Genomic DNA, 23,752 nt, shown 5'->3' with positions numbered 1-23,752 from the left:
AAAGCTACATGGAATCTCTTTCTGAGGAAACAATTACACGAGTGTACCTTTTTCATGCTGCTTATTGATATTCTAACTTTTCTCTGCATCTGCAAAACGCCGCATTCCTTGATACCTCCCTTTGAGAAACCAGATACACGAAACGGACAGTTAGAAGAGTGTCTGGTGATTGGCCTGAGAGGGCTTTTTAGCATCAGCACAGCAACCATCACTCTGATGGCGCATTCTATGTTGTTTGTTGATAGTAAACAGAGGCACATGGATACTCTTCTGTATAGCTCAGCTCTATTTGGCCTTCACCTTGTGAAGCTTAAAAGCTTCCACTTTCCCGATCTTGGGTGGTTCACTATCACATTCAGTCGACAACCTCGCTTCGCTCTCCTTTTCGTCTTTTCGCCAGACAAACGCTCGTTAGTTCAAGCGTGGATAATTGCTGCCTGTCGTTAACCCCCGCAATTTAACCTACTTCGTTTCCGACATCTTCCAATATGAAGACAGTTGCGTTCCTTTCGCTTTTTGGTGTCGCTACACTCGCCCACCCAGCGGGCCTGGTGAGTTTTCCTCTAAAGAAGTTGAAACATGAAATCTAATCATATATCAGTGGTGGGGTACCGACACCTGCTACACCAGCCCGGAAAACACTGACAATCAGTGTTCGAATGTCCAAGAGACTGGCTTTGACTGGTTTGAGCTGGCAGACGATGATGACTGGGATTATGACGGCTTCGACTTTGTTGGATTTAGCCCTAAGAATGACTGCGGGGGATCCACAGGAGTGAGTTCAGGCGATAAATGTCAAATAAGTTGATACTAATTGTCAAAAGGGGAACTGTATTGGAGGAACACTTTCTAGATACGACGACTGGGCACTTAAGGTGGATGCTACCGATGCTCCTTTCTCTGTTCGGAACTTTCACCTTTCAACTTCTCGACAAACCGATGTCATCCTTACCTACAAGACACCCAACGGCCGCTCTTGTCACCAGGTAGTTAGCAGCTCGCCCGAGGGAGTCGATGTCGAGAATGACCAGTGTGGTGGCGCGGTCTCGGTCGAGTTTAAACTTCCTGAGCAGAGCAAGTTCGGCGAGTGTGAACTAGACCTTCACCAAATCGATTTCGACTGTTCTGCTGGGGAAAAGCCCCCTCACTCAGTCGCCAGTGAATCTCAGTCCTACCCGGAGCCTACCCCGAGCTCGACTACTATCCCTGTGTCTTCGCATATGGCCACGTCCAGCGCACCGGATATCTCTTTCCCTACCACCTCCACAGTGTGGACCACCGCCGAATTTTTGGTTACCAGCTGTGCACCAACTGTTACCCAGTGCCCTGCACATTCGACTGTGGTGGTAACCTCGACATATGTACTATCGACCACTGTCTGCCCTTATAAATCCACTGAAACTGGACATCTGCACTCACTCGGCTGGGAAACAACTTCAACTGGAGTCTCTCATGAGAGCTCTCACGCCTCGGTCCCGAATCTACCCCCCCGGGTCACATCCAAAACTGGCGAGCCATCTCCTGCTGTCACTTCTTCGGAACCAATCCCTTCCTCACCCAGCACACACGCCCCGTGCCCTAACTTGGTCCCCAAGTGTATGAACACTTGGCTCTCGATTCCTAAGTGCGACTCTAACAGCGATGCGGCCTGCTTCTGTCCATCTTCCGAGTTTACAGACAAGGTCACTTCCTGCATTCATGCCTGGGGTAAATCAGACCAGGAGATCCAGTCTGCTCTTTCTTACTTCGCCGGTATTTGTGCATCATATGTACCCAAGAACCCAGCTATTGTCAACATCGTCCCCACTAGCACTCCTCATGGTCCAGCTACCAAGACCAGCATCCCCTCTCAGTTTGCTAGTATTACCACTACACCTGTCGAGAACGTCAGTGCGGTCACGCGAGCTCCTCACACCCCATGTACTACTATCACCTGGTCTTCTCACACGGTTACTGTCCCGCAGGTTGGATTCAGCACAGTTACGGGTTCTTCCTCAACCACCGTGAACCTCGTTCTTATCACTCCCACCGCTACTGAGTGGAGTCATACTTCCCACTCATCACCGACATCGACCATGACAACTAAGTGTAAAACTACAACTTCGTCTGTTTATACCACTACTGCGTCGAAGCCCACTGAAACTTTCGTGGCTTCTAACAGTGGATCAAGATCAGGTTTGGAGAGCTTGTGGGCATTTGCTGTGGCTATCCTTGCCCTTTCTCTTTACTAGCTTCAGTGTTGAGTTATCATATATCTTGAAGCTTTTGTGATATAATTCAGGATGTTTCTACATTCAAAGCGAATTTAATGGGTGAATGTCATAGGTATAAACACAAGACCGCAGATAACCTTGTCCTGAAAAATCTCCTCTATGCGTAATATTTGCTATTTCCGAGGCGAGAGTGCAAGCTGAAAAATGGAACGCATATTTCAGCACTAGTGGCGGAATGCTTCTTGAAACGATGTCTCAACTGAAGGCTCGGCGTTATAAATTGAGTAAATGCACATCAATTACAACCGAGCACTTCCGTCTGACAATTGATTCCACTCCTTCTGCCCATAGGGCGAATAGCTGTCTTCGCCAGGGGCAATCCAAAGGAAATGATCATCCTTCCCTGCTGGTGCCTTGGTACCAAGGAGCGCAGGATCTACACCCTCGTCGCGGAGAGGTACCTTGTTCTGTTTATGATTGTGGATATGACTTGGATTTTCGACAACACGCAGGAAAAGCGGAACAGCATATCGAGGAAGCTTAGAGCGGGCAAAGCGAGCAAGTGCTCTGTAGTCAAATGTCTGACGTGCTTCTGGACTAATCTGGATCGCTGCACAGCCGGCTCGTCCTTCGTGATTAGGGAGCCGGACACCATACACGTTGGCCTCGGTCACGCCAGGGAACTGACCTATGACCTCGGAGACTTCCGCAGTAGCGCTGTTAGGTAGAGTGGTCAGCCCTGACTTCATAATGTTAGTGGATCTACTTACACGTTTTCACTCTTCCAACGGAAAGTATCGCCCAGTCGGTCGAGGAAGTACCAACGACCGTCACTAAGTCGGCGCAGAGCATCACCAGAGCGGTAGTACAGATCTCCCTTTTTGAAGACATCACGCAGGAATTTCTTATTGGTCGCTTCAGTATTGCGCCAGTATCCCTGGAAAACTTCTTCGCCGGGGATATTGACGAGAATCTCTCCGCCCTGCTCATAAGGCGAGCGAACTGCAAAGCCTGTCTTTGAATCCCGAAGGATATCGCCAGTTTCCGGGTCAATTGCCACCGGAACGTAGACATTATGCATTACCCCACGCATGATCAGGCCATGGTGGCCAACACTGCCAGCTGTGAATGGACCGCGGTTGTAGTTGAAGAGACCGAAAATTCCCTCGCTGCTGTTGAAGAACTCTCCCACCTCTGGAACTCCAAACCGGTCACGGAATTGTTCCCAAACGTCTGGGCGAAGGCCATTACCGTACATGCACCGGACCCTGTGGTTCTTGTCCTGGGGTGAGGGCGGCGGAGCAAGTAGATAGCGAGCTGTCTCGCCGACGTAGACAAAAATAGTAGACTCGGAGTCGCGAATATCATTCCAGAAGTTGCGAACACTGAACTTTGGACCGATGGCGATGCTGACTCCCATGACCAAACACGAGGCCAGTGAAATCGCACCAGTACCGTGGTATAAAGGCATACAATTGTACCATCGATCACCGTCCGGGCCAGGTTTATCTCCCATCATCCCCTGGCGTAGGAAGAGAGTAGTGTAGAGTCGAGCCATGGTGAATGCACAGCCCTTGGGCAAACCAGTAGTTCCCGAGGTATAGATCAGAATGGCCGGGAACTCGCCCTTGATATGCTTCGCCAGCTCCTTTGGCGGCAGAGACGTCGGGAAGGTATTAATTTGCGCCTTGAGGGAGCCATCAAGCGTCATGGGTTTCATTTCGAGGTCAGTGATGGCATCCAGAGACTCCCCTATGCGCTCCCGACAGCCAGAGTCTTCGTCGACTAAGAGAAGCTTCGAGCCACTGATCTTCAAGCAGTGCAAGAGCGCATCACCAGAAAGATTGTAATTGATAGCAGCAGGGGCACAGCCAATGCTCCAGAGGGCCAACCACACCGCCATAAACTCTGCACTGTTTTGGAGATAGACAGCCACAAGGTCGCCCTTCTTCACGCCCTGCGATAGGAAAAAGTGGGCATATTGGCAGGCCTGATCTTGCACTTCCTGATACGTGTATGATCTCTCCCGAGTCCAAAGGCAGGTCATGTCGGGGTAGCGCTTCACAGTCTCCAACAGGACAAACCATGGATTCCCACGGTTATGGCTGACTGCATACTGGTCAGCTCGCATTGGCTGTTGATGTGGATAGTTTCCTACCTGCGCGGGCATATTCGCGTTCTGCTTTCTTCGCTGTGAGTATGCTTGACACGTCTTTCTTGATATGAAATTTGGCGTTCAGATAGCTGGCGACAGTAGCACCACCAAGCAAGGCAGCGGCAGCAGTTCCTGTACTCAGTCAGTCCACGTTCCAGCCATATGGATACGGTCAACACAATCGATAGACATACCTAAATCCATTTTTGGGCTAAGACAGGCCTTATGGTCGCGTTATAAAAGTTACCGAGGTAGGCCGAACCACAACGCACAACAATAGAACCACAATGTTCGATGTGCGATATTCAAGTAAATGAAAGGAAGAAACAAATTGCAAAGTAATAAAGAGGAGCTACAAGAACAAATGCCAGATCCTCGGCAAAGCGACTCCGCAGAGAATCCTCGCGTTGTCTTTCTAAGCAATTTTAGCAGTCTCGAAATGCGGGGAATGCATTTCACCTCGGTCGTTTCCATAGCCGATCCCTGTCTTGTTCACCTCATCTCCAAATTTTTGACATTAGTATGAAGAGTGATTTATAGCTATCAATTGTTCCCCTATTTCGAATGGTTCCGGCTCTTACGGAGAAATCAAGTTGAAGAGGTGACCATGGGATAGAATGGGGGAAGTACCGCTCCCACCGAGCTGAAATGCAATAAAACCAGGCCCCCGCTGGACTGTCAATTCCATATTCCTTGAATCAGCTCAGCCTCAGAATTAGTATCTGCCTAACCAATATCTGCCTTACCTGGATGCTCTGTAATATCTCAAGTGCGATCCTTCGAACTAAGCAAGGGTTCGACTCCTGCGACCCTCCGGTAAAAACTGCTGCCTGTGGCGATGCATTTCGCTGTGGCGCAGCCGCTTGTTAGGAAATGGCTGATGGCTGTGCTGGAGAAGCTGTAGATAGAATGACATATTGTGGCCTTGGGTGACTTCTAATATTATAATGTAGAAAGCCACAAGCCAAAGGATTGAACACGGCTTAACAATCCCCGGCAAACGGCCTACGAACAGACAACGCTGTAATTTCTCGCTCTGCTTATCCTTGACCTCTTCCCGACAATGCCGTGCGCTGCGATCTACACCGTGGAGGGCATCCTCGATCTTCAGATTGTCCCTCCTGGGAATGGCAAGCAATACTGCCTAGCCAAAACCAAAAAGTCCCGTGGCAAACACCAGTGTGGCAGTGTGATTTCCGAGAGAAATCAAGAAAAGGCTGGGTATCTGCTGCGCGAATGCATGTCATGTTCGGATCCAGATGACCAGGCGATCAAATGTCACACGAAGAAGCTCTGCGAGCTGCTCATTCACAGCCGTCATGAAGAACAACGCAAATTGAATATCGAGAAATGGAACCAGAAGATTTTCGAGTTCAGAAATGATCCAAGGAACCGAAATGCGTGCAGACAACCCCCACGCCCCTTAGAGAAACAACCAGGCAGCACCTTGTGGAGTGACCCTATTCATTATCCCATTCTTCCATACGCCATTGATGACCCGTTCGAGTCAGAGGAGATCAAGATCCACAGTTCAGTCCTCGAAATCCGTGAGGATGCGACGATGGAGCGATACCGGAGCATAGAGGCCGATCAACCACGCAGTGTGTCCACGGATGGGTCAATTGAAGAGATATCGACGTCCAATACTTCCAGCCATGTGTCCCGTTCTTCACGTCATGGTCTTCAAGGCAACAATTCAACGGTGCACTCGCCTATTACCTTGTTCTCCTGTGTATTTGGCCTGTTCATGCAGTTTGGCGCCTTTTGTGGACTTCGTGTTCAAATTGGAAAATCACAACCGAGTCAGGACAGCTCGAATGGAGCAATAGTCCGTTTTAAATTCGAACTGGTCCTTTTGGGGAAGTTCATGCCCCTCTGTGTATTGTTTTTAGTGGGAATTTTCCAAGTAAGTTCGATGTTTGGACTAGCACGATCGTATGTTGCATAGTTTTGGGGTTTCTACTAGGTTAAGGGGAGTTATCTCTGTTTAACATTATATAGTTATAAAGTTATCAATTAAATTAATGTTGAAGAACTTTTTTTCACTTTTTCGCTTTTTCCTTTGGTCCGATCAACCGGGGCGAGATTGGCTAATATGCGAGATGTGATTGGCGGATATAGATATAGTGGACCTAGACATGACGCAAACAGAAAAGGTAGGGAGAGCATTTAGGAAATATAGTAGTAGATATGGGAAGGGAAGTATGGGAAGTATAAAAGGTATAGGGAAGTATAGGAACGGAGTACGGAATCAGCAACCTTTTACCGGTTACCCTCGGAAAACAGGTTGAGTTGCAGTGTTGGGCCTCCCAACGCCCTACATCCCCCGGTGTGAAGTGAAGGTTGAGCCTAGGTGATCCTTTCCCCACAGTGACACCGTGTGAATGTGAATCACTCTACTATTCCTCTGTACCCCTCATATGCACATCTCTCTCTCTCTCTCTCTCTCTCTCCGCCTCTTACACCACAATGTCTCTCCCTATCCGTTCATTGCCTCGGTCATTCCTCCGGTCCTACGGGACTGTACAGGGGTCGAGTGTGTTGTCCAGTCAGAATCAGATCCCTCTCACATTGACTGATGCAACGGGTGCAACCGCCCCACGCACCACATGGACTCGAGATGAAGTCAAGCAGATCTACGAGACGCCATTGAACCAACTCACATACGCGGCCGTAAGTCAATTAGAGCAATGGCTTGAGGAGAAACTGACACCACCAGGCTGCCGTTCACCGTCGCTTCCATGACCCCTCCGCCATCCAGATGTGCACTTTGATGAACATCAAGACTGGCGGCTGCAGTGAGGATTGCTCCTACTGTGCCCAGTCTTCGCGGCACAACACTGGCCTCAAGGCCACGAAGATGAGCCCCGTTGACGAGGTACTGACCAAGGCACGAAATGCCAAGGCCAATGGCAGTACCCGTTTCTGTATGGGTGCTGCTTGGCGAGATATGCGCGGCCGCAAGACCAGTCTCAAGAATGTGAAGCAGATGATCACCGGCATCCGGGACATGAACATGGAGGTCTGCGTCACCTTGGGCATGATCGACGAGCATCAGGCCAAGGAGCTGAAGGAGGCCGGCCTCACCGCATACAACCACAACCTCGACACCTCGCGTGAATTCTACCCATCCGTTATCACCACCCGCTCTTACGATGAGCGCCTAAAGACGCTCTCACACGTCCGTGATGCCGGTATCAACGTCTGCTCAGGTGGGATCCTCGGTCTGGGCGAGGCTGACTCCGACCGCATTGGGCTCCTGCACACCGTCTCCAGCCTCCCTGCGCATCCCGAATCCTTCCCCGTCAACGCTCTTGTCCCCATCCCTGGAACTCCTCTCGGCGACCGCAAGATGATCCCCTTTGACCGTCTGCTCCGAACCGTCGCGACCGCCCGTATCGTGATGCCCGCCACTATTGTTCGTCTGGCTGCCGGTCGCGTTGCTCTCACCGAGGAGCAGCAGATTGCCTGTTTCCAGGCCGGTGCGAATGCGGTCTTCACCGGCGAGAAGATGTTGACCACCGACTGTAACGGCTGGGATGAGGATAATGTCATGTTCAAGCGTTGGGGATACTACCCCATGAAGAGCTTCGAGAGGGCCAAGCTGAGAGTTGACGCCCCAGTATCGGCTGAAACGGCTGAACCCGAGGCTGCTGCGCCGGTCGCGGCTAGCCCTTAGACCTAGTTGAGATAGTTAAAAAATGTTTTCAATATTTAGTTTTGTGGATAGTCTGTGGCCTTTGTAAATATAGCCATCGTACTCCGTATTGGCAATGATCCTTGGCAGAGAGGCCTCATAGACAAGGCCCGCGCATCAACACGTGACCTGGCCAACATGCAGGATCAGCCACTTCCTCACTTGCTGCATCTCTCCTCCTACTCCGTATTTACCCCGGAATATTCATAAGATATTCATGGAATGTTCGGTTTTTCCGTGACGCCAACTGATCGGTGCTCCACTATCAAATGGTCTGATGCCGAGGCTTAGCCGGACGCACGCTGTGAATTCACCATTCTCAGATCCATGTAGCCATCATTATTGGACATCAATTCGACCACATCGGATTGCACTGGTTCCCTTTTTAGTCCCAACATGCTCAAAATGGCCATTGAGATGCCCCCCAAGGGATTAGCCGACTCCGAGGCCACCCTCTGCGGAGAACTTCACATGTGGCAGGCGCCGATCGTCGCCCGTTTGGCATATCCACGATCTCCTGTTCATTTGATGTGTAGGTTTCGTTGGGGTAAACTGATCCACACAGGAAAGACTTCACATCATGGTTCTCATTTCACATGAGTCATGCCTTCGCAAATGATATAAACCAGATCCGCGCCACCAGTAGTGGCCGTAAATCCACCCAAACCGCCCATTATGGATTCCAAACCATCATCCAAAGATTCTATGAAATCCACATGGCGAACTGCACCTCGCAGTGAGTGGAACATAAACCACTGGCTGCTAGATGTGCTCAACGCCCATCCTCAGGAGCTCAACAAGGAAGTGCCAGTGCACAGCAAAGAAGAGAAAGTTCCCTTTATGCCTCAGTGGTCTCTACAACGCTGGGTACTCTTCTACTCTGCACTCCCACTCCTCCTTCACGAGACATACATGGCCTACACTGGCCGCACCATTGGCCCAATCACAGCCTTCAACTTCTACTTCTTCGCTTTCAACGCCACAGTCATCTACCAAGTGCATATCCTCCGCCGCCTAGGCCACAAATACGGCTTCCTAGACGGGGACAAACACGAACGAGATGGCGTTCCAGACGTGGGCGTGGCTAAAGTAGTAACATCGCTCTACAAAACCACCGGGTCCCGCCTGATCCTCTCAACCTTCCTCTCCTACAACGCCAGCCAACGCCCCTCCGAAATGTCGTGGACGTGGCTTCCCCTGGAAATCGGCCTATACGGCATCGTCCTCGACTTCTGGTTCTACTGGTACCACCGCCTGATGCACGACGTGAGCTTCCTCTGGAAGTTCCACCGCACGCACCACCTGACCAAACACCCTAACCCTCTACTAGCGGCATACGCAGACCATGAACAGGAGTTCTTCGATATGGTCGGCGTACCGATGATGACCTATTTCAGTCTCAAACTAATGGGTCTACCGATGGGCTTTTATGAATGGTGGATCTGCCACGAGTACGTGGCTTTTGCCGAAGTCTTCGGGCATAGTGGATTGCGCGTGCATCTCACTGTACCGTCGACGCTGAGCTGGCTACTGCAGATGTTCGATTCGGAGATTGTTATTGAGGACCATGATCTGCATCACCGGAAGGGATGGCGTAAGAGCCATAATTATGGTAAGCAGACTAGGCTGTGGGATCGCATTTTTGGTACTTGTACCGAGCGTATTGAGTCTGCGGCGGATAATGTCGACTATGAGAATACAGCTAGGATGCCTCTTTTCTGAGACCGTCGGCACTATATTACTTTAGAGGTTGAATAAGAGGTGGTGATCGCGAGCCACTTATACATAGCTCGATTCTTATAAATAGTGTCCACATATACCACATTCGGAGTATTTTTCCATTCAGCTAGATTATGTTTTTTAAGTATTTCCATATCGCTTATTTCATACAATTGGTATGTCTTGAAGAATTTGATAAGAGCGTATGCTCAGCCTCGCTTGTATTGCCCCGTCTGCCCCGAATAGGCCAGGCTGGCATGGGTCACTGCATCCTCGAGGAAATGCATCACAGTATTGGGATGGCTTGGAGAATACATTTGTTCCTATTTATTACAATGCTAAATCTGCTGGTTGTAAATTTGGCTTATTTGAAGCGTTATCGCGCCCCTTTAGCAGGAACTGAATTACCAATGATCAATCCCTAGGGAATTATATATATCTGAGAAGAATGCATACTACTACTATTTACTGGCCTTAGCTACCTCATCCCTCGGATCAAATTTCTTATATACTCCCAGCTATAGCTACCCTAGACTTGAATGAAGGCCGTGCTGAAGTTTTGGTTACTTCATCCCAAAGAGAAGATACATACAGCCTGGGCGGTCAGGGCATTCCAAACTTCTCTTTGTGCAGGATATTATACCGACTACTGTTTAGGCAGCCAGAATAATATAATAAGAGCCTATATGTTCCTATATCTAGTGATGGCCACGATGTATTGTAGTTTTAGAAGTCGATTCTGTCAAATTCTGTCAGTTTCGGACCCCGAAGCACCACCTCACTCTCAAATTGCGTAAAATATCCAGTGACAGCACACCGTCACTAAGTGAATGGTATTCTAACTTGTCCAACGAGCTACGTATCGCTTCCATTAATTATAACAGCTGGACGTGATAGTTAATTCATCCACTTTCCCGTAACTTGAAGATTTTTCAGCTTGAATCTCTAGATCTTATATTATGTGTGATGAACATAGAGTAGCAGACACGGATTCTACCGTGTAAATCAGCGGCAGCAGGGCCGTGAAAAAGCACATCCTCACAACACCCCCTAGTGCCATTACGCACAAAATACCCCTCAAAGCCGTACTCCCCTTCACTCTTTTCCCCTTTGAAGACTTTTTTTGGCAACGCCATGAATACGAACAATGGTCTTACATCAAGGTTTTGGGTGGTAGACTGGATAAGGTTGGTGGAGTATTAATCGAAGGAGGCTTCGATGTAATATGTTTTACAAATAAACCTTGGCCGGTGATTTAAGCGCATGTCTACAGCTAAATATGATCGAGCTTGAGCAAGCAAGGTGACAAATACTTCAAGATCCATTCGCGGGGATAATCCCAAGAAGGATGAAGCCCGCCAAGTTACCGGACAAGCCCGATCAGATATAGAACTGATCCAAGGTTATCTGCATCTATAGCTCTGTAGTTGGTACATGCCATCATCACTATTGATTCGGGCGTCCTTAATGCTCGGCCTGCTTCCGAGTTTGGAACTTCATATGAGCCTTGACAGTGACTGTCTCAGACTGGAGCAGCTTTTAAGTTTGCACAGAGATTTTCTATAGGTATTGTATGTGGAAAGCGCTGTGGAAGGCGTCGATGCCTGGCCCCGCTAGTTCGCCTCTCAGGGTTGACCAGGCAAGTGTATCCGGCGCTCGTGTCGACAACGATAGTGCTGACAGCTTGTGGGGACATGCTTGGCCTGGGCTTTGAGTGACCACGAGCTAAATCAAGCTCTAGTGTCAAACAATCGCCGAGGTTTCCCCAGGCAATGCCGGGTTTCCACACAATCTCGGCTATAATGTTAGCGTTTTCATTCCGTCCACATGGCCCAGCCCGATCTCAACGGTAACTATTGCTGTATTGGAAATGGTGATTGGCCTAGTCTCAACTCCGCATGTACGCTAGTCAAACTTGGTAATCCAAATCCCGACTGAATCAACGATCCTTTTAGCGCCCATTTAGTGCAAAAAACACAGTATTGTCCTTCTTAACTAGGCATAGTCAACAATGATTGATAAGTGGATATAGATTCGTGACGGCGTACACTAAGTGACAAGTCTAGAAATAGTTCTATGTAGAAAACATCCGATTTACGACCTCAAAGCTGCCTCACAGACTGGGGCAGCTGATCCTCGTCCGAGAAAACAGAGATCTCAACCTGCTTCGTAATTCCAGTACCGTCAAATGTAGGAGAGTCTGGGTGGCCGCCGACGCTGGTACTGGTATGCGCGCTTTGGTTTAGAATGTGATCCACGCTCCCATTCTCCAGATCAGGCTTGAACTTGCGCGTCCGTCGCGACTGGTTGGTCTCGTTTGGGTTAGTCTTGCGACCGTTGAAAGGACCGCTGAGCTCGTACGAGCGCGAGAACTTCCCGCTAGAGATCTTGCGGACGGAGGAAATGATCAAGGGTCGGATGCAAGGGATAGAGGAGGTGATAATAATGATCGTGTTTTCGATATATCCCCAGCGGATTAGCTCAATGCCACCGGAAGCACCAATATTCGTAATGCTGGGAATTGAGTTGAGTTTGGTTGTCTTGATGATAGATGCAATCATTGCACTGACTCGTTAGTACCTTGGCGATACCTGGAGGGGAAATTACTTACACGATACCCAGACTGAGCAAAACGATCAGACTGACCTTGATCCGGAGCTTCAGATTCAGGTTCCAGAACACGATAGCTGGGAAGACGGCCAAGAACAGGTCGGTGGCCGAGTTGAATGTGTTGGAAAAGTAAGCGAACTTGATGATGGCGTTTGAATCACCACAAGTGGTCGAAAGAGCCACAGCTGGATCCCATAGAGCAGCGACGTTGCGACAGATACTCAGGGGAAGCACTGCTGAGGTGATATTGCCAGCGAGCTGAATGACCATGAATGTCCATAGCAAGCCCTGGTATATCTTGTTTGTACCGAGGAGGGGCAGAATGTAGAGGATGAAGGCGGAACGTGCGAAGGTAGTACTGAAAGTGACGAGTGGGACCTGGATGGCAATGTACTTCAAGACCAATTCCTGATCAATTCGTGGCAGGGTTGTGAGATCCTTGCCAAATCCATGTCGCACGCACAAGGTCAAGAAGACAGTTGAAGCGATCGCCAGAAGCTAGACACGTTAGCAAAGACACGAACTAGCCAGAGGAAGGGGTAGTACCTCGGCGAGAATCATCAAGGCATCGTCGAAGCCAAACCGTTTGATTTTAATCTTAGCAAAGACTCGTAAAATAACGATCACCGCGGCGATGATCACCGCGGCCCAGATCCCCTTCTCCAGGGCTGGGCCAAGATCTTTCGACATGTTGTGGAGATACAAGAATTAGTTGAAGATCATTGTCGAGACAATCCCAATCCTTTAATAAAGAAGGGGGTAGTGCCTAGGAATAACATGTGTAGCAGGCATTCCGGAAAAGAAAGTCCAATTTGGGGTTGAGCGAAAACCCAAGGTTCAAGTTGGTCATAAACCCCGGATAGACCGAGAAAAGGGAATGGAAAGCCTTGGAGAGAGCCAATAGACTCGGTTCATCTCCTGGTCCAAAAAAACTGCCGGTGGATAGACCAATTATTGTCCTGTGAGGTACCTGAGATCGGTAAACTCTGATAGATTCAGCATGAGTATAACAGAACAGGTTCTACGCCGGATGCGTCGTCTCCACTTAATCTATTAAAATGAGATGGGTTAAATGAATTAATCTAATAACACATCCGGTCCTCAATTCTGCAACAACTAGAAAGTTAGAACCCTTAAATTTGAGACATGTCCAGCCACTAAAGTCTCCTAGATTAAGGAGAGAAGCATAACGGGCGAAACCTGAGTTAGGGCTGACTCCCGGTTGAGTGTCCGATGGGCGGACTTGGTGGCGTTGGAGGCCCACTTTTCATATGTAGCTTGTAATATGATTGGCCGACCCGATCTCTTTTGACTGAGACAATTCGATCCAATCCAAGCGCCATATCCGTGGGAGCCGTGGAAGTCCGAGGCTTAGGCGTAACTGTCTATTATTCCGTATAGGGAGGCAACGGCAACACCGTCATGTTCCTGATAGTATGCGCGAATGGAACAATTATCCATGGAATTCCAGCCTCCTCGGCTACTGTAGATCACAACTGCCGTATACTGAATGTGCAGTGTAGATCTCCCCCAAACTCCAATTCCCGAGATCTTTATGTTCGTGTTCATAGCGTTCAAAGCGGGACCGGTGAATTCACCCATCTCCACCGTCAATATACAAGCTAGACGCACTTGGGAACACCTCCGAGTATCCCGTATGATTCCAGAATCTTTGCATTGGTTATGGCCGAGGAGACTGATTGTCTGGTATAAGTAACGTGGTGATCGGCGAACTCCTCTCCATTCTCAACCTTATCCCTTTCTTCATCTCCACCAACATGAAGGCCTGGACATTGACCTCTGTTGCTCTCGCTGTTCCGGTGATTGCTGGGGTTTGCCCCATCGCTCGCGATGCAGACTGCCACTGCCTGCCCACCGACAGCTGCTGGCCTGCCCCTTCCGCCTGGGCTTCGCTGAACAGCACCGTTGGCGGTCGTCTGATTGCGACCTTACCCATTGGTACACCCTGCCATGCTCCTAACTATGATGCCGCTGCTTGTGCTGCCCTCAAGGCCGAGTGGTATGAGCCGCAGCCTCAGTATGTTCAATATCCCTGAAGAGGTCGACAAAAGCTAATCGCCACTAGCCTAAATTCGCCCTCGTCGATCATGCAGATGTACTTTGCCAACCAAACTTGTGATCCTTTCACCTCCCAGTCTAAGCCCTGCACTCTGGGCAACTTTGCCAGTTACTCTGTGAATGTCTCCTCCAGCAATGAGGTCATTGCTGCTGTCAAATTTGCCCGTAAGCACAACATCCGCTTTGTGATCAAGAACACCGGCCATGAGTAGGTTCCTCGTCCTTCTGTGCTTCGGAACCCAACTAAAATGATATAGTTACCTCGGTCGCTCGACCGGTGCTGGTGCCTTGTCTGTCTGGACCCATAATCTGAATGACATCGAATATCAGGACTGGTCAGACTCGGACTACCAGGGCCCCGCGTTCAAGGTCGGTGCGGGAGTGGTCGGCTACCAGATTCTCGACGCTGCCCACTCCAAGGGCCTCGTTGTTGTTACTGGCGAGTGCCCTACGGTCGGTCTGGCCGGAGGCTACACACAGGGTGGTGGTCACTCCGCCCTCAGCACTCAGTTCGGCCTCGGTGCTGATAATACCCTCGAATATGAGGTCGTCACCGCCGATGGAAAGCTCGTCAAAGCTTCGCGCTCCGAGAACTTCGACCTCTTCTGGGCTATAAGCGGTGGAGGTGCTGGCAATTACGGCGTTGTGATGTCTATGGTTGTCAAGGCTCACGCCGATGCCATCGTCTCCGGTGCTGAAGTTGCGTTCGCCTCGGCCAGTATCTCCACTGATGTCTTCTACGAGGCCATCTCGCAGTTTCACGCTCTCCTCCCGGCCATGGTCGACCAGGGTGTCACCGTCATCTACCAGATGGCTGCCAGCTTCTTCAAGATCGCTCCCATCACCGCCTACAACCAGACCTCCGATGATGTCAAGACTATCCTGGAGCCCTTCCTCTCTGCCCTGACCGCGCTGGACATCAAGTACGCGGCGAGCTACACTCAGTTCGACTCTTACCACGACCACTACAACAACTACATGGGTCCCCTCCCCTGGGGCAACCTGGCCGTCGCAACCTACCAATACGGCGGTCGTCTGATCCCTCGTAAGACTCTGGAGGAGAATTCCAACGGAATTGGTGCCGCCCTCCGCAACATCACCCAGAGCGGCGTGATCGCTGTCGGTGTCGGCATGAACGTTACCGTCTCCACCGGCAACATCTCCAACGCTGTCGCACCTGCTCTCCGCAACGCCGCGGTGACCATGCAAATCGGCACTGGCTGGAACGAGACCGCCCCATGGTCCCAGATGGTCGCCGATCAGTACAAGATCACCAACGAGTACGTTCCCCAGCTTGAGGCTGTCACTCCCAACAGCGGCTGCTACCAGAACGAGGCCGACTTCCGCCAGTTGAACTGGAAGGAGACTTTCTTCGGTAGCACCTACTCGCCCCTGCTTTCGATCAAGCGCAAGTGGGATCCTACTTCGTTCTTTTATGCCCTGAAGGCTGTTGGGAGTGATGCCTGGAATGTTGCCGAGTCTGGTCGTATGTGCCGTGCTTAGGCGAGTGGCATGACTTTTATGATGCGAGATGACACATCAAAGTGTTATCACATGGTTAGATATTTATGTATATATACTCCATACAGTAATTAGATCAGTGTTTTGCACATGAGTTTCTTTTGATTCAGTTGGCAATGCTACGAAAAATCTGTTATCTATCTAGACTGCCTTGGCCTCCTTGCTCCACTTTACCAGGATTTTACCGAGGGTTGAGCTAGAGCCATCGCCAAGATCAGATCACACTTTCCATATTAGGTCTAGTAAGGTACAGGTAAGTATATTCACGGCTGAAAAGCTGTTAATAGCTTGTCCAAGTATTGACATATCGCCAAATGTTTGTTATCTCGCAAAAATGATGCATTTCGCTTTGGCTTCTCGTTTGATGTTTTATCTTCTACTTTTATTTACGATGGAATCGTGAAGTAAAGTTGTGAAAGCTAACGTATGCTAAAAGATGCTCAAGTGATGCAAATATCTATAACCCATGAAAACCGATATATGGTAAAACTAACCCTATGACACCATGAAACATTTTATACAAGCGATATGCTTAAGCATTGCTAGCGCAAGAGAAGCTGTTGCTGGAAGCATCGTCGTGGATAGCCTTGCCAGAAACATAGAGACCAAGACCACACATGCAGCCACCGATCAGGATGATCAGAACATTGACAATGGTGAGGAAAATCTTCCGAGGGGAAGAGAACCACTTGCCCTTGTTGATGTGCAGCCAGTAGACACCACCAAGACCGTAACTGAACCAACTAGCAAACAGAGAGCTGATCAACGACAGGAGATCGCTGAACACAGGAATAGCATCAGCAATGATCCAGGCGATGACCCAACAGGTGAGTGCGATGGCAATCCAGGATCCGATGGCAGTTAAGTCGCGCTTGTGCATGCGATCGGTTCCACGGAAGAGGCGGACATAGATGTACTTGAGACCGATATGGCCGTTGACAACACCAGCACCAATAATCTGAAACTGTCAGTATATGAACGTGAATCAAGCAAGAGAGATAACGTACAGTAGGGATGGCAATTCCGTAAGCAACCTTCTTCAACACGGGGCCCGCAGATGTCAGGGCAGGAGATGCGACATCTTGGCCGACGTAGTAGTAGATGACAACCGCAGCCACGGTGTAGAAGATGATCTCGAATGTCTGCAGCATTACCAGAGCCTTTGGGAAGTCCCTGGGCTCCTCCATCTCAGCAAGCAGACCGAAGAAGGCGACGTGAGCGCAGTAGGCAAAGACAATATTGGTGACGGCGCTGAACGCGCGGAATAGATCAGTGTCAACGGTGGCCTTGAGGTCAACACCACCTTTGTTCTGAACGCCGACTCCAATCATAGTGATCAGCACAGCAGTCAGAATACTGACGAAGGCTATAGACATAATTAGCACACATTCCATTTTCCAATGGCCGAATCCACATACACATGCACGAAATGTAGGTCATGTTCTTCATAGTCCGAGGAAGAGAGCACACGAAACAAATGACGAATCCAACAGTCGTGAAAACCATAGTGCAGGTACCGTGCTCGGTAACAGTGTTCATCATGACACTGAAAGTCAAGATGTGACTACCCATAATGAAAATCGAGAAGAGCAGCTGGCCCAGACCGAATAGCTCACGTCCAAAAGCACCAAACAAGACCTCACCGGCATCGGCCAAGTTCTGAATATGGGGATACCGCGCGCGGAATTGGTGGATCGTGTAACCGGTATAAGTCGCGAGAATACCCAGTCCAATAATAAGGACTAGAGCCGGGGCGAGACCCAGCTCGGCGAGGGTCTTTGGCAGAGACAGAACACCGAGGGAAACAGATTCGGCAATCATAACTAGATACAGTCAGAGACAATTCATGTTGATTGTTGCGTACTTTATTAGTACTTACACATTCCGGTTTGCCTAGAAGCATACAGTTAGCATATGTCTTGCCTTATAGTTATGCGCAATGCGCAACGTACCACCACTTCATGGTCTTATATTTGACCTCCGCCCCTTCCTCGTTACCAAAGGCATCCTGGTATTGAGGAGCAACCTGGTCCTGCTCCATATTCTTTTCCTTCCATCCTGACTCCGAGTCCGTCGGGCCATGGTGCGGTGTTACTCCGTCGAGAATCATGATGTCAAAGCAAAGTACCGATAGGGAAGGGCAAAAGATCAAAGCAAGACAGAGACGAAAAAGAAAAAGGAGAGCCAGGTCTTGTATGTGTGGAAAATTCTTGAGCAGTGTGGAGCTTAACGTGACACCCCGCAACAGTTTACTATGAGAAGTTGGGGCCCGGAATTCCGGGGCCCGGGTCTTCTGGAAGGCTGGTAATCAGGCTTATCTGGCGAAGTTCAATTTCTATTGCATATTTGCATTATGTTCCATGTTCAGGGTTTTTTCTTTGATGTCGGAGTATCGATGGATTTAAGCCTCGGTGGAGCCACTGGGCGCGGAAGAGGTTGCACTAAACCCACTTTTCTAGTCCAAAAGCCAACCATAGCTTCGGCATGAGAATCTTATTATCTAACAAGAATCGGCCGTCTCGCGTGGGCCGCGAATAGCCGCATTTAATTTGACACCGGGCCAATCCCGAAAGGAGACTCTTCAAGATGTTACTAAATGCCAAGCTTAGCTTCAGGATGATCAGACAACGCTCTGCTGAGATTTATTCATTTCAATTGACATCCATGCAAGCACTTAGAGATTCATAGATTTACATCATTGGAGCTGATGGCAAATGCCATGACTTCATTTGGTTTCGGCTGGCACTGAAAAACTTCTAGAAGCATGAGGATCGACCGTGGACTGCTTCGGCCTTCCAAGCAGTTTTTCGCCACAGGAAAAAAACCTTAGTCAAGCCTTGTAACTAAGCTACCGCCTAGAAGTGCCAAACGATCTTGGCCATTCTCTGGTTCAGGCACTCGGCTTTTGTGACAGACCCGGATGTCGGGTTGCAGACCCCAGAAGTTCAGGGGTCAGTGCGAGGGACAGACGTGTGGTGGATGACTTGTGTCATAGAAACTATCTTTGTGGGAAGAGCCCCAATGGTACAGTGCTGTGATCTTTGGAGAAGCCCAAGTCCTCGGAACTACGGCAATCTTCACAAGAATTCACCGGCCGCATAACTCGCAATTCAATAACAGTAATTGGATCACATTTTCCACTTTGGGATAATATATCATGGACAACTCATTACCTGGAAAGCTCTCCACCTTTTGGCCCCCCTAAATCTCCAGTTTCTCCAAAACTTGACCCCGGATGACCCCGGGATATAAGAAAACAGAACGTAATTAGAGTCTAAATCCCCGAATCTTCTTCTTTCACACTGAGTCCATTCTCGAATGTATCCCACGTTTTGCAGTTAGCATGGAGATTATCATAGTCAATCAGTGAGTTGATCTCACTGTACTGCTCCACAAACTGGATTGCAAATCTTTCCTCAGTATGCCATCCAATATGACAATGCATCAGCCAAGCACCCGGATTGTCTGTTTTGAATGCGATGACCAAGTATCCATTCTCAGGCAGCATAGCCGTGTCACGCTTGGGCGGAGAAGCGAGGGTAGTTACGTCCCCAGTATACGTCCCACCTCCTTGAGCGAGCACCACGAAATCGTGGCCATGGAGATGAATTGGATGCGGGACCGACATCCACGTTTCGATGACAACATAGGTCCACACATTCTTGTGGGGAAGCTCAACAACACCACTGGCGTTAATCAAGCTGTGTGACCACGATAGACTTCCAAAAGTGTTGGGTCCGTCCAATCTACATGCATCAATGTTGAATTGAGCTTCCACCGGTAAAGACTGCCACCGTTTTTACCCAGCGACACTGGCTCGGACTTGTTGTAGAAAGGACTAGACACTGTTTCCGAGACAATCGGGGTTAAATCCGACATGTCCTCATCAATACAGCTGTTGGTATAGCTGTAGGCAGTGGTAGAAGGAGTTGAAGGCGAGTCACTGTAGTATATGAATCCCTTGACGTTGGTTGGGTTCGCGTTTTCTGAGCAGGCATTCTGGGGAATCGCACATAGCCAGAAGTTCTTGGCGACCGACACTTGATCGGCTTAAAAACGACGTCGTATCGCTGCCTTAGATCGTCCTTAGCATAGAAAATTCGAGTAAAGCATACATCAGGCTCACCCATAGCTATGTTCAAAACGTCCGTCTTGTATGGCTGGATCGGTACAAGGCAATGACTGTCATGGTGTGGTTGTCGATAGAAAATTTGAAGTGCGTATCACAGGCAGCGTTCACCAACCGCAGTCTGTAAGAAGTTCTGCCGTGAATGAGGTATTGAAGCGAGTTCCAGTTTGATTCACTGTACCATCAGTGCCGAAGACATTTGTCCCGTTGATCAAGGCAGTATCAAGAGTTGGCGGCCCGTCCTTCTGAGCAGTCATGAAGAGCTGGTCCACTGTATTGTAATCCCAGTCATTCTTGATAATTACCCCCTTATCTTCATCGTAGTTTGCACTGGCTGGTCCATTGACCACAATACCACCAAACAGCCCCTCCCACGCTTGGAGTCCGATATGACTGTGGTACCAAGTAGTACCGTATTGAATAGCTCGCCATTTGTATGTGACTGCTATATTGGAGTTTAAAGCACTATGGAGAAATCACTGGATACGTCACGAAGCATTTGGCAGCGAGCCTTGGTGCGCTATAGGACGAAATTGGGAACTGAGGCTAATAGTCAAATAGTTTATTTCCGAACTGCTTCACAAACCTTGAGAGCCTATAATATTCCGTTTATACGACGACAGATGAATTATCACAGTCACTTACTGCTCCATGGAAGCCAGGCCCACTCTCAATATCATATCCAAAATCTTCGCATTTGTCACACACAGATTTGATGATCTTCTTATGCCCAGACATGATATTTGGAAAGGGAGTGTGGCAGTGCCAGCCCTTGGCGCACCTAAAAATAAGTTTGCCTCAAATTTCCACAGTAGCGCCAAGAACATTTTGGGGCGCGTGACATTCCGCGCGGCGGAAACGACTTGGCATGTTGGCCCCCCATCTGGGAGAAATGACATTCAGAGGCTTTGTCCAACCTAAATATGTTGGGAGTCTTCCATGCTCTGTGAATTCAAGGCTGTACGCAAAATAGGAGCACCCAACATGTGATCTCTGTACGTACCAGAAGGAAGTTATACTGTTCTGATCTTGAGTCCTCAAATGTAATGACCGGAGCAGCTACCTCAACCAGGCTGGATTGTCTTGCCTCTAAGATGACTTTGAGTCTGAACAGAGGAGAATTGATTTGCCGTGTACAGTAACTTGACTGTTTGCGAGGAACCGGGGGAGGAGGTTACCTAAGAATTCTTAAATACATATTCTCAAGGCAAAGCTAATAGTGAAGTCTTGCTTAGTTACGCATTACGCATATAGGCATGTTTGCGTCTTTAACAGGGCATGTAAGGAGATATTCGAGTATCGAGGCCACCTCAATCAAGTTTTTATGTTTCCCCTAACTGCCTACCCCGGGTACGCCGGGAAGGGGGCGGGGTAAGGGGCCATTCGCACTTGGCATTACTACACTCTCCTTCCGCACGCAGAGGAGGAATCAACGCCAAGCGCCTAAAAACTGGGCAGTGCTGAGCAGAGCTGGGTACCCGGAGCGAAGTCAGGCAGCAGGATTTGCTGTGCCAATGTCTTGGAATATCGATAGAGTCCCGTTCTCTTTATAATCCCGCTCATACGGCGCCTCTCTGCCAAGTGACTTGTTTCACAGTGATGATTCGGTACAATCTTATGAGTTTTATTGTATTATTTTCCTTTTGTTCTAGAGGATGTACACTCATATTCCCCTGCTGGTCTTAATGCTCTCAACTCCTGCTCTCAATCTCCCAGTCCTATGCCTTTTCTCCAATGTCAGCTGCCCCTCCGCTCGCGTCAAATGAGGCCTGTGATCCTTTCAGGGTGGTTGGCCGCCCTTTTTGCCTGCCTTCTCATACGAAATGCCTTCGCAATTGACGTTAACCCTGATGATGAGAGTAGGTTCATTTCATACCCTACCTAAGCACCTTAAATGACTTACATGTACCTCCCCGGCAGCCTCCCTCAAAGATGCCGCCAAGACCGTCGCCTCCACCATGATGAAGTTCTACAATGACCGCGACTCGAAAGCTATTCCAGGTAAAATGGACGATACCTGGTGGGAGGGTGGTTCGATGTTTATGACGCTCATCCAGTACTGGTATCTAACTGGCGACAGCCAGTACAACGATGACATCCAGGAAGGCATGTATTGGCAAAAGGGCGAAAATGACTTTTTCCCAAGCAACTACTCCCAGTACCTGGGTAACGACGATCAAGTATTCTGGGGATTAGCGGCGATAACCGCCGCGGAAGTGAACTTCCCAGAAAGAGACAACGAGCCTTCGTGGGTTTCTCTGGCTGAGGGTGTCTTTAATGGACAGATTCCTCGCTGGGACATGAGCAGTTGCGGTGGCGGTTTGCGATGGCAGATCTGGCCCTATCAGAACGGGTATGGTTTGAAGAATGCCATTTCCAACGGGGGCTTGTTCCAGCTGTCAGCGCGTCTGGCACTATATACAAAAAACGCGACCTATGCCGAGTGGGCTGAAAAGATTTGGGATTGGAGTGCGTCTACGCCGCTATTAAGGAAAAGCTGGGTTATCGCCGATACTACTTCTACCGCTGCGGACTGTAAGGATCACGGTGATCACCAATGGACTTACAATTATGCTACGTATATCTCCGGTGCGGGCTATATGCACAACTACGTATGTTATCCCCTGTCCCCAACAAGTTGACTATCTGGAGTATCCAAATTAAATGATTTTTTAGACCAATGGCACCGAAAGCAAATGGCTCGAAGGCGTGACAGGGCTGATCAAGACATCTGATCAGTTTTTCCCTGACTCGGCTTCGAAACAAGTCATATCCGACATTACCTGCGAGCCAATCAATAAGTGTGATCGCAATCAGAAAACATTCAAGGCCTATTTCACTTCCTGGCTCGGGTTCATGTCACTGATAGTACCGGCCAATACCACGACGGAGGTAATGGCGAGATTCAAGAGCTCCGCTGTCGCTGCCGGTCAACAATGCTCCGGTGGAGGCGATGGAAAGCATTGTGGAATTCGTTGGACGAAGAAGGCAGAATGGGATGGGACTATGGGTTTGGAGCAGCAGATGTCTGTCTTGGGTGTCCTTAATTCTGTCATGGTCCCATTCAAGGCACAGGGCCCATACAATACTGATAATGGTGGGACATCCCAAAGTCACCCACATGGGGGCACCAATACCAAGGATACCTTGGGGCCTGAACCTATCGCGACAGGTGATAAGGTTGGCGCGGGGATACTGACAGCGGTCTTCGTTATACTCTGGGTCGGAGCTGTGTCGTGGATGATTAGAGGCCAGTAAAACATGCACATTTGAAATCTTGATATCCGGAGAAATTGTGGCTATTTTGTGATATTTTCTGATGGAACAACCTATTCCCAATGATAGATTCAGCGAGATAGCAAACAGAACTGAGGCATAATCAGTAGTCATATACCATCCGAGTCCAATGCATGTTTTTGATATTGCAATGTTTTCCTCAGCACAAACAAGCCAGCCGTGATTATACGTAGGGCATGGCTCTGATGCACTAGCTAGATGATTGATTAGGATCATGACGTAAACTTGTCAAAGACAAGACAGAAGAGGATTATATACAGCACCGCCAACGATATAATAACCTTTGTCCCGACGCGTTTCCTGGCAGGAAACATACCTCGGAGGCCCGTGGT

The 23,752-nt window shown here is 49.1% G+C and overlaps 10 protein-coding genes across 10 annotated transcripts; 6 read left to right on the top strand and 4 right to left on the bottom strand.

Moving 5' to 3' along the window:
• Positions 1-488: 488 nt before the first annotated feature.
• PENARI_c045G00889 (CFEM domain-containing protein) lies at positions 489-2,231 on the top strand (the record flags this gene model as incomplete). Its single annotated transcript, XM_022637257.1, has 3 exons — positions 489-551; positions 602-775; positions 825-2,231. The coding sequence occupies 3 exons, from the start codon at positions 489-491 to the stop codon at positions 2,229-2,231; spliced, it is 1,644 nt and encodes a 547-aa protein (XP_022482863.1).
• A 281-nt stretch (positions 2,232-2,512) lies between these two features.
• On the bottom strand, positions 2,513-4,572 carry PENARI_c045G11026 (putative very-long-chain acyl-CoA synthetase family protein (CefD1); the record flags this gene model as incomplete). Its single annotated transcript, XM_022637284.1, has 4 exons — positions 2,513-2,930; positions 2,984-4,322; positions 4,372-4,500; positions 4,563-4,572. 4 exons carry the CDS (start codon positions 4,570-4,572, stop codon positions 2,513-2,515), a joined length of 1,896 nt encoding a protein of 631 aa, XP_022482867.1.
• Positions 4,573-5,431: 859 nt separating this feature from the next.
• On the top strand, positions 5,432-6,375 carry PENARI_c045G07963 (uncharacterized protein; the record flags this gene model as incomplete). Its single annotated transcript, XM_022637277.1, has 2 exons — positions 5,432-6,100; positions 6,370-6,375. 2 exons carry the CDS (start codon positions 5,432-5,434, stop codon positions 6,373-6,375), a joined length of 675 nt encoding a protein of 224 aa, XP_022482886.1.
• Positions 6,376-6,837: 462 nt separating this feature from the next.
• PENARI_c045G02572 (biotin synthase) lies at positions 6,838-8,047 on the top strand (the record flags this gene model as incomplete). Its single annotated transcript, XM_022637262.1, has 2 exons — positions 6,838-7,041; positions 7,088-8,047. 2 exons carry the CDS (start codon positions 6,838-6,840, stop codon positions 8,045-8,047), a joined length of 1,164 nt encoding a protein of 387 aa, XP_022482872.1.
• Positions 8,048-8,740: 693 nt separating this feature from the next.
• PENARI_c045G03797 (sterol desaturase family protein) lies at positions 8,741-9,787 on the top strand (the record flags this gene model as incomplete). The annotated part of the gene is made up of 1 exon (XM_022637266.1): positions 8,741-9,787. The coding sequence occupies one exon, from the start codon at positions 8,741-8,743 to the stop codon at positions 9,785-9,787; it is 1,047 nt and encodes a 348-aa protein (XP_022482860.1).
• Positions 9,788-11,886: 2,099 nt separating this feature from the next.
• On the bottom strand, positions 11,887-13,084 carry PENARI_c045G05231 (uncharacterized protein; the record flags this gene model as incomplete). Its single annotated transcript, XM_022637270.1, has 3 exons — positions 11,887-12,349; positions 12,396-12,892; positions 12,941-13,084. 3 exons carry the CDS (start codon positions 13,082-13,084, stop codon positions 11,887-11,889), a joined length of 1,104 nt encoding a protein of 367 aa, XP_022482874.1.
• A 1,088-nt stretch (positions 13,085-14,172) lies between these two features.
• On the top strand, positions 14,173-15,976 carry PENARI_c045G10977 (FAD-dependent oxidoreductase; the record flags this gene model as incomplete). Its single annotated transcript, XM_022637283.1, has 3 exons — positions 14,173-14,432; positions 14,481-14,681; positions 14,731-15,976. The coding sequence occupies 3 exons, from the start codon at positions 14,173-14,175 to the stop codon at positions 15,974-15,976; spliced, it is 1,707 nt and encodes a 568-aa protein (XP_022482861.1).
• Positions 15,977-16,526: 550 nt separating this feature from the next.
• PENARI_c045G00085 (uncharacterized protein) lies at positions 16,527-18,104 on the bottom strand (the record flags this gene model as incomplete). Its single annotated transcript, XM_022637256.1, has 5 exons — positions 16,527-16,952; positions 17,002-17,360; positions 17,413-17,817; positions 17,874-17,887; positions 17,947-18,104. 5 exons carry the CDS (start codon positions 18,102-18,104, stop codon positions 16,527-16,529), a joined length of 1,362 nt encoding a protein of 453 aa, XP_022482857.1.
• Positions 18,105-19,268: 1,164 nt separating this feature from the next.
• PENARI_c045G07299 (uncharacterized protein) lies at positions 19,269-20,950 on the bottom strand (the record flags this gene model as incomplete). Its single annotated transcript, XM_022637276.1, has 4 exons — positions 19,269-19,695; positions 19,773-20,043; positions 20,239-20,568; positions 20,905-20,950. 4 exons carry the CDS (start codon positions 20,948-20,950, stop codon positions 19,269-19,271), a joined length of 1,074 nt encoding a protein of 357 aa, XP_022482870.1.
• Positions 20,951-22,081: 1,131 nt separating this feature from the next.
• On the top strand, positions 22,082-23,303 carry PENARI_c045G05218 (glycoside hydrolase family 76 protein; the record flags this gene model as incomplete). The annotated part of the gene is made up of 2 exons (XM_022637269.1): positions 22,082-22,735; positions 22,800-23,303. Coding segments are annotated over 2 exons (1,158 nt in total), but the record flags the coding sequence as incomplete, so codon positions are not given.
• Positions 23,304-23,752: the final 449 nt, after the last annotated feature.

Source organism: Penicillium arizonense (assembly GCF_001773325.1).
Source record: "Penicillium arizonense strain CBS 141311 chromosome Unknown PENARI_contig045, whole genome shotgun sequence".
NCBI lineage: Eukaryota > Fungi > Ascomycota > Eurotiomycetes > Eurotiales > Aspergillaceae > Penicillium > Penicillium arizonense.
This window is presented reverse-complemented; position numbering and strand designations above follow the sequence as displayed.